A 10,059-nucleotide genomic window follows, 5' to 3' on the forward strand; every position below is an offset into this window, starting at 1 on the left:
TCTATGGATCATACCTAATTTAACATGCCAGTAAATTTGTGATGGCCTCTTTTTCCATGACGTCATAGTCTCATTCTTCCTCCCACCATCTTTTTCCTAGTTCCCAAATCAAGTTATATCGATCCATGTGATACATGTCAATAAAGAGTTACCTTATAGGCATTAGACTCACTTCCTAAATGTCATGACTAATAAATATATACAATCTTGTTATAGATTGCCATATTGTCTTCCTAGTTTCCATCTTAACAATAAATATGTCCTAGTCAAATTCAAGATCACCTACTCATATTTGTGGTGATAAAGTCATGTCAAGATATTCAAATATTAGAAGTTTTAGCATGCTTAAACTAAGACAGATCATACTTGAACCCTATAACGAGCATACAAAATATATAACATATCGACACATGCACCCATTTTTAGCCCATTCTTAAACTAAACACTACACATAAAGTTAATGTCTATTCAACTAAACCATGAACCATATCTAAAAAATGCTCCAAACATTTACCCTTACTAGCATTAACATTTATGCTTCATTTGATCACTCGTTGACTTATCCTACCTTCATTTTGAGCTTCTTTCCCTTAATGCTTTGAGCCTTCACTAAGGCAAGTCCTTGTGACTTTGCCACCTTGGTTTTTATGCACATTATTTTTGTTGATTGGAAAGTTTGTTGTGTATTTTGATTACATATAGCATGTTATGCAAACATTTTCCTTGTGCGATGGGAACAACGTTCAAAGAGTCATTATTTCTTTTAGTGCTAAATAAATGGGACCATGCAATATTCATCCTAATGAAAAGAATATACTATGCACACATTGTAGGTGGTGACTCTCTATGTAGTGGTATCAATGCTACACTAGAAGTGCTTCAATGTGAATCTTAAATGTGCACGTGAGTGGCACGTGTGAAAATGATATGTCTAGGGTGTGCATAAGTGTGGAAAGTGTAGCTCAAATCTTCCTACTTTTTGTGACCAAAACGAAAAGACAAGCCTAGCTATCCATACAAGCTAATGTCTTACATTTCAAGTGTTTAAGACAAAGGGGTAAAGTAACTCTTCAAATTTCAAAATTTCCACATATGCATTCATGTACGTGAGCAAGGTGAGCAAGCGGGAATTCCCAATACCAAGAAGTGTGCAAGAGAAGACTAGAAACAAAAAGCCACTTATTATTCTCCCATCTCACAAACGATCCCTCATCTCTTACATGTGAAGCAGAAAAGATTGTCCTATTACATACTTAATCAAACTTTGGCCTACTAAGGCTAGCTACACATAGACCTCGATGGCTAGTTTACCGTGCGAAATGAAGGAGTGTTCACTTAATGTGGCAATGTGTGATTGGGTTTGCAATATTTGGTTGGTGGACAAATGTGGATGGGGGACCTCCCTTGCCCATGGGTCAAGCATGTGCCCAAGTGGAAAGGACAATCAACTTCATTACAGAAATTTTAACGTGACTGACATGCTTTGAACCTATGAGACCAACGGCCTCAAAGCCATGAGCTCTAACCAGTGGCCAACTATTAGAAGTGATATATCAATGGAAGCATAAGCAAGTGCTGAAATAAACTGCTAAACACAAGACATAAGAGAAAGAAAGGGAGAACACTGTAAAGAAGAGAACTTAGATGAATGCTTGGGAAATGGAATCCATATACCAAACACGAGATAGTCGCATATAATAGTGAGTCACCGGTGCATGGGCACTAGCAATGACTCCTCTCTCCACCAAAGTATGCATTGGATCTGCAAGTGATGAATGAGAGAACGTGGGGAGGAGCCTAAATAAATATGCCAAAAGAATGCCATAAATGGCTGTAGGTTGCCGCAGGTTGGCCAACATTTAATGCTAGTTAGTTAGCTGTAAAATGCTAGAAATGACAAAATAAAGATATATAAAATGCTAGATAAAATCCTAAATAATCTAGGATGTGCCTAGCCCACTCTAGCATGCAAAGACTCACACATGAGCTAACAACATTGCTGACACCAACCCAATCACTTTGATAAATGTGACCATGCCTAGTGTGTAAATGAATCCCCAGATTGTTTTGAGGGCATGCATGGACATTTTCCTTGTGTGTAATCAGACTAAATGATCTAAATCTTACTAGCAAGTTTCTTTGAATGAGAAAGGATTGTCCATGTAGACCTTTCAATTATATAAGCCCATTAAACAATGCAAACCCTTACTCACCTCTTCCAATGGAGCCAATACTATGGGCTCACACATGAATTATACAAAGCTTTCTTGCACTAAAAAAGCAAGTTTGGTCTCAACCTAGGTACGTGTGAGTTTCTTTTTATTTTAGTTATTTTTATCAAATACACATGTAGTGGTATTATGTTGTTTTGGTGCATTGGCTTTTGATACATTGTATTTTTAGACACATTTTTCAAGGAAAGTGGCTATTTTTTCTTATTATTATTGTATTAAGTTTTAGTTCCCAACTTTCTAAGTAAAGGATACATTCATTTCAATATTTAGGAAAGCAACCATAAAGGCCTTGATCACACACACACACACACACACACACACACACACACACACACACACACACAGAGGGGTGGGGGGGAACAAAGTGAGCCAATAAAGCTTAGGGAACATTCGTTTCCTTGCTAGCAATACATACTTGCCATTTCAGAGGTTATATGGGTTCTATTTAGTATTTTTGCGAATGACGACAACAAAAATAATAGGAAAATAAAAAAATTTTGGACTATTAAAATTCTCAAGGAAATTCCTTTATAAGAATTTTAGATGTAGAGCATAGAAAGGCATATTCAAATGGATAGTGTTTGTTGAAGTCCAAGATTAAACATTACGACTTATGGAAATTCTAAATCTTGAAAAAGTGGATAAAGACCTCACCTCAAGTCCCTCATGCTCTCACAACTTGATTCTTACATACTTCAACTCCACCTCTCACCAAAATGGGATGGGGACTCGAGAGAAGGAAAGCAAGAAATAGAGAAGAGCTTCACCCCACTATGTCCCTCATCCTTGTTCTCTCTCTCTTTCTCTCTCTCACTCTTTTTGAAGTTTGAGCCAAGATGCGAGTACCAATTTATTGTTGTTGTTGTTATGTAAAAATGCAATACCATTTCTAGTAGTTTATGCAATACTCTCATAGCATCCCATATAGATAGAGCTAGAAATCCAATAGTTCATCCATGGGGATCAATTTTGGCTTCTTACACTATACACACATATGCATTATTGACTGCCTAAATAGTGCCAGGTATTGACTTATTGTTTGTTGTTCTTGTAATTGAGTTGAAGCTAATATAGACTTTCCATGCAAAAATGTAGTTTGTATTAAATAAACAAATACCTCGAGTTACAATTCACTATGGCTTGATGTAACAAGAAATCATGGCCATGTCATTCATGCTAAGTTTACCTAGTCTACCATAAAGGTCCCATAGGCTCAAAGCCTTATAAGCAAGCTCTTGCCAAGATACAAGGTTACAAAGACCTTGGAAGATAAGAAGATTCCTATTATCCCAAACACATTGAAGTGAAATAAGCCTACTTGATTAGGTAGCAAGAAATCTATGCCTATCCATAGAGGTGAAGCCACCAAAAATGAGCATTGCAAGCGGTTGTCCTCACCTTGCAGGGCTTTGAAGTGCCTCAAGAGCTGGTTTCACACATGCTTGGCAGCACAGCCTTCCCAGAAGGCATGCTTGAGATTGGAGAGTTTGTTGCAGGAGAGAGCCTTCCTAGAAGGTAATAAATCCTTAGTTGAGGCGATTCACACAAAAGGTTTGGAAGCAAGGAAGAAGTTAGAACAAGGAAAGAACCCCCGCCCCCCATCAAACAAGTGTGAGTATTTCTGTTGTTTTTGGACGTATCAAGATTCCAAGCTTTGCACGCCAGCCTTCCATAAAAGGGAACCCTTCGTTGGCTAATTGCAGTGGCCACCATGCCTTCTTAACAGGGAAAAAAAAAAACAGAGAGAGAGAGAGCAAGCACCCACGTTGTCTGAGAATAGGAATGATAATCAAACAAGTAACGAACAGAATACACCGGATAGGAACAAATTCAGAGACACAGGGGGACTTGCCTAGCCTGTTGATGCCTGCAGCAGCCATGGCGCGCGTCTTCCTCCTTGTCGCCCTTCTCCTCGCCTGCTTGTCCCTGCCTGCCTCCGCTGGCCTCTCTCGCATCCCCCTCAAGAAGAAGCCCATCGACCATGATGTGCTTAATGCCGCTCGCCTTCGCCTCCAGGACCGTGCCCACCGTTACTTCGACCGATTAGGCTCAGGCTCTACTGATGTCGTCGCATTGAAGAATTACCTTGATGCCCAGTATTATGGGGTGATTGGTATCGGAACCCCCGCTCAGAATTTCACTGTTGTATTTGATACAGGGAGTGCGAACTTATGGGTACCTTCCTCGAAGTGCCGTCTGTCGGTATGTTATCTAATCAGGTGGCCATCTGTTCCGTTGTTGATGGCTTGCATGTTATATTGCCCGTGCTGTTTGTGTGATCAGGTGCTTTTAGAATTGACTTTGGTGATTTGGTGACTTAATCCTTGCTTGCAATGGTGCATGATTATCGTGAAGTTACGATCTTTTCTGAAGTTCTTGAACCTCTTACACTAGAATGCTTGTATTTTATGCTGAAGAACCGTGTTGCAATATTCTGCTCCGCTGCTGTGCTCAATTTTCATTGAAATGATGAAAATCTTCATGCGTATGGGCATATCTGCCATGTGCTGTTTACAGGCTGTGCTTCTCTGCCATGTATTACTTACAGGTCCTATGTGGCTGTTTAACATCTGACTTGATCTTTTGTGCGTATTGTATTGCATCCATGCTTAGTGTCCCCTGCTTCCCTGTTGATCTTATCTGTGCACTTGTTGGTTTGTAATGTTTTCCTCTCACCTTCAATATTCAGTATAGAGCCTGGCTTTCCAGGTGTCATCACATTACATGGTTTAAACCCTTCGATGTTATTTTCTTAAAACACTCATGAATTATGACAAGAAGTTCCCAGGCATGAAGTATGGGTATTCTTGGATGTCAAGTGTTAGAATTGTGATGTTCAGTGAAGGTTTAGTGATACCTTCAATTGTTTGTTTTCTGAAAGCCGGAAATGTTTGTAAGGCAGAAAACTCTATATATCAAACTTGAACAGATGGTATCATTCTCTCTCTCTGCCCCCACCTGCCCCCAGCCCCCTGTGGTATATTTATGGACAGTGTTATTGACAGCTATGCAAGGTTAGGATTGCAATATCACAGCTCAAACATTCTCTTGGTCTTATGTACAGATTGCATGCTACGTCCATCCCAAGTATAAAGGAAGCAGATCATCCACATATAAATCAAACGGTATGCCTTAATAAGATGGCATGCTTTGAGATGTTTCGCGGTGTGAGTTTTTTTCTAGGACTCTGAATTTTGGTTGTTCAGGTAGAGCCTGTAACATTCAGTATGGCAGTGGAGCAGTGTACGGCGTACTTTCAGAAGATTCTGTGACTGTGGGTGATATTGAGGTTACTGAGCAGGTAATGTTGAGCTTGGGCAGATACTTGGAGGGTTGGGTTTCTGTGTAGACTTCAGCATGTGTTAAGACTTATACCAGAATGCATTGTGTTAAACAGGTTTTCATGGAAGCAACAAAAGAACCAGGGTTTACTTTTGTGCTTGCAAAGTTTGATGGCATTTTGGGACTAGGATTTCAAGAAATTGCAGTGGACAATGTAACTCCAGTTTGGTAAGAGCTGATTACTGCTAGCATTAGCTTCTTTGGCAATGCCCCTTTTTAATCTCAAGTGTAAAGGGTCCATGAACGGGTCCTTCAATTTCCTGCACAAATGTGGATGCAGTCAGCCTTACGGAGTACTATATTTTGGAGCTTGACAAAATGTCTTACAGCTAACTGTGAACTTGACTACTAGTTTCCACAAACCTTTGTTCCCAACAAAAAGTTCTCAACTATGCCTTTCACGTGGTATCAAATTGTGGGTTGCTGAGACCATGATGAAGTAAACTTTAGTTTGTAGTGATAGATACCTGCTTGCTGAGGATTGGGGAAGGGTCTTCATTATACATGTATGGTAGAATGAGACTACATGGATGGCAGATTAAAGTTGCTGGGCATCCACATGGTTGTACAATGAAGCAAACCTTGGGACTGGATGGTCTTAGGATATTTCACAAGTTAATTCAGGTTTGATAGATTAAAGCTGCTTAGGAAGACTTGCTGGTATTTTGCCTCATTTCTGAAGCCAGGGCATTCACATGGTTGTACAATGAAGCAAGCATTTTTCTAGAAGATTTAAGTAATTAATCCATGCTTGGTTTTAATAGAATGAGAATCTTGGATGAGAGCTGTTGTGCACTATACTATCATTCTTTCTGATGACAAGATGCATCTGTTCAGGTATAATATGCTCGCTCAAGGACTTGTTGCCGAGCCTGTGTTTTCTTTCTGGCTTAACAGAAATGTAGATGAAGATAATGGTGGGGAGATAATATTTGGTGGTATGGATCCGGATCACTTTACAGGAGACCACATGTATGTTCCAGTGACACGCAAGGGATATTGGCAGGTTTGCTTTCCCGTTTCCTTTCCCTTACCCTTTCCCTTTCCATTTCTGTAAAAAGCAAAATGTTTGTGCTTAATTAAAATATATGTATTATCTTTAATGGTCGATTCTCTGTGCAGTTTGAAATGTCAGATTTTCTTATTGATGGGCAGACAACAGGTATCATCTTCTTCTCTACTAAAACGGTTGCTTCACTCTGAAGTTGTCAGACTTCTGGTTTTTAAAGCTTACGTGTGGTGCTGTACATAGGTTTCTGTTCGGATGGCTGCACAGCGATTGCAGATTCTGGCACCTCTTTGATAGCTGGTCCTACGGTAGAGCATATTGTTTTCCTTTGTGGAAATTGGTGTTTGTAGTTTGTTTGGAGGGTCAGCCGTAGTACATGCGCACAGTTTGAGAATCCTTCAAGCTCTAAGAAAATGTTCTTTTGCTGTCAAATCAACTCCCTGCTCTGTGTGTGTGTGTGTGTGTGTGAACTTATTGTGGTTTCGATTTCTGTGGTAGAATGGTTCTGTATCAGATTTTAAGTAAAATTTGAGTAAGTGGGATTAAACATGATTTGCTTTGGCAGGGAATGATAACTCAAATCAATGCAGCAATAGATGCAACAGGATTAGCAAGCTATGAGTGCAAGAATTTTGTGAGCCAATATGGGGATACATTAATTGAGATGCTTATGCATCAGGTTTGAAGCTTATTTTAGTTTGGTTCCATACTTCGTTTTACCATTCTTCGGTGGTGATATGGGAAGTTAAACTTGTGGTTTGTCCCTTGAATGTGGTTGCAGGTTAGCCCAAGGAAAATCTGTGCTCAAATGGGCTTATGTGGCCACCGGGAAAACAGCGAATATGTCAGGCAAGGTTTTTTTTTTTTGTGGATTATAATTCAAGCATGTGTGACTAGTCAGGGTTACAATCTGGCCGCAGGGCTTACAGTTTGGCTGCCTCTTTGAATTCATTTGCAAAATTTGTAAATTTAATTTGTGGACCCATCAACTTAGATGAATGAGGTTGATTTACCGATCTTTTTTTTTTTCCAAGTTGCACATGAAAAGTAGTTTGTGGATACTTGAAGTAGGAAGGTTAAGTTAATATCATGGATGTCATGTTGCTTTTGCGTATGCAGTAAGATAGCAAGTGTGGTTGATCGAGCAGCTGGAAGAGCTAATAATGTCAGAGATACTGGATGCACAGTATGTCAGATGGCAGTAATATGGGCTGAAAATCAGTTAAGGAACAACCAATCATCAGAGTACATCAAAGATTACCTCAACAATGTAAGAGGAGTGACTTTTAATTTTGAGCTGAATCTATGTGACCTCTTAAGTTTTATGGGGCATTTTTGACAAGGCCTTCTCGATGACAGATGTGCGAACATCTGCCTAGTCCAAATGGAGAATCTCTTGTTGACTGCAGCAAACTTACTTCTTTACCTAATATGACGTTTACCATTGGCGGGAAAGCTTTTGACCTTACACCTGAACAGGTTATTTATATTTTTTCATTCAGTGGCTTCATACTGCAGTTTTATCTGAGGAAGTCTTACTAACTGGGAACTAGTGTTTTTTTCAACAGTATATTTTGAAAGTTGGTGAGGGCAGTGAAGCACAATGCCTTAGTGGATTCATGGGACTGGACATACCATCTGAACCGCTATGGTACATGTCAATTAGTGTCTGTTGCTTTATTTTACTTTGTCAAGTGTTTCTTTCTCTAATGTTTTATGTTAATGATACTGTTGCAGGATTTTGGGTGATATCTTTATGGGTGTGTATCATACGGTTTTTGACTATGGAAATGCTCAAATAGGATTTGCCCTGGCAGTCTAGATAGTGTTCAGGTGCTGTATATAGAGTTTCTTTGTATACGGAACCTGTAAATGCTCTTCTAGCAACTCTGCTGACCGGAGGTTCAAGAGTTGCATCTTTATACACAGTTCATCTTCATGAGACTTAGGCATAATGTAGGGGGTTTTTGTGGTATACATATTATTAGTGCTGTGTGTGGGCTAATGTACATATCCAAAAGTGGCTTGGTTTAACTGAGCTGCTTTGATGATGGAGCTTGCAATGTTGCTCCTTTTTACACCAAAATCACCCATAGGAATGCTTGTAAACTTATAGTTGGTCTCTTCATGAGCAATTTGGGCCAGAATCACTCCCCTAAATTATAAGATCTTGGGCTCGGCAAAGATCCGAGATTTTAGCATTAACATGTTAAAGCATGCATTGGTGTTTAGACTGAAGTTGTTTATATGTAATGGCTAAAGCATAGAATGTTTCTCATTTGCCAAAATGGCCTCTTTGGCCTCGCACCACTTTTTGGCACTATAATCTTAAGTCCATCAATCAAGATCAACACTTAAGGCTATTAAATATGACCAATATCTCTCTCTCTCTCTCTCTCTCTCTCTCTCTATTAACTTGTAATTTCTAGCTTATAATCTTCATAATAATCATTTCTAGAGGAGGTTTTCTCAATGCCATGCATTGGCACTCATTTATGTAATAACCAAACTTTCATTCCTTTCAATGAAAATAAGTTATACTTCCAGAAATCTTGATATGTTATCAACTCTACGTGTGTTAGAATTGTGTAGCTTGTGTTTTCTAATTATCCTTAAAAATAAAAACTTGAGAGGAATAGTACCACAATGAAAACATAGTGGGTCCTAAAAAACGGCTAGTAAGAAATAAGATAATGACTTGTTCCCAAATTTGCGCATCTCAAATTTGTGCATCTCTATCTTTCCTCAAGTTAGGAGGATGTAACATGCTTAATTTTTATGTGAAAAATGACAGTACTTGCTTTAAATGCTTGCCTTGAAACTCTGTACTACATTGTTAGAAACTGAACCACCTCTATTGGAGGTTTAATTGATGATTGAAAAGTGAGGTTTTTTGAAAAGGGGTTTGGGAAAGGGAAATGCTATGTCCTAGGTATCATCCCATGACATAATAATATATCTCAACTTTAAGAGGCCTTATTGAAAATAGTGGTTCAATACTAGCAACATTAGCTAAAATACATACATGTGTTGTAGTAGAAATTATCCTTGCTATACTAATGATAATCATACTTGTAATAATGTTAAGGTATGTTAAATCTAGCAAGAATGATTGACACATTTCAGTGACAAAATAATAGTCACAATTATTATAATAACAACATAGATTAGGGTGACTACCATATGACTGTAGTACTAAATAGTGATAGTAACATTAGTAATACTAATAGTTAATGTAATATTATTGTTTATAATAAAGATAGAAACTAAATAAATTAAAATGATGAGTAAGAATTAAAAATGGCTTATAATCCTTAGAAACATAAAATTGGAAGTTGCCATGGAAAGGGTAAAAAACTTATTGTGTAAAGGAGGTAATCTCAATATGGGAGGGTTATTACAACACCATGATGAAACTAAGGGAGAAGAGGTTATGTACTTGGCCTTAACATGTAGATCATCATCACCAATATG

General features: G+C 38.6%; 1 protein-coding gene across 1 annotated transcript; it reads left to right on the forward strand.

The window, feature by feature from the left end:
- Nucleotides 1–3,855: 3,855 nt before the first annotated feature.
- On the forward strand, nt 3,856–8,976 carry LOC148024407 (aspartic proteinase A1-like). Its single transcript, XM_087694060.1, has 13 exons — nt 3,856–4,436; nt 5,299–5,359; nt 5,441–5,535; nt 5,632–5,744; nt 6,414–6,582; nt 6,699–6,738; nt 6,829–6,893; nt 7,151–7,264; nt 7,367–7,434; nt 7,705–7,855; nt 7,945–8,064; nt 8,154–8,236; nt 8,323–8,976. The coding sequence occupies exons 1-13, from the start codon at nt 4,017–4,019 to the stop codon at nt 8,405–8,407; spliced, it is 1,584 nt and encodes a 527-aa protein (XP_087550186.1). The 5' UTR covers nt 3,856–4,016; the 3' UTR covers nt 8,408–8,976.
- Nucleotides 8,977–10,059: the final 1,083 nt, after the last annotated feature.

Source organism: Lygodium microphyllum, chromosome 15 (assembly GCF_053477565.2).
Source record: "Lygodium microphyllum isolate KBCC chromosome 15, Lygodium_microphyllum_v1.1.10, whole genome shotgun sequence".
Classification (NCBI taxonomy): domain Eukaryota; kingdom Viridiplantae; phylum Streptophyta; class Polypodiopsida; order Schizaeales; family Lygodiaceae; genus Lygodium; species Lygodium microphyllum.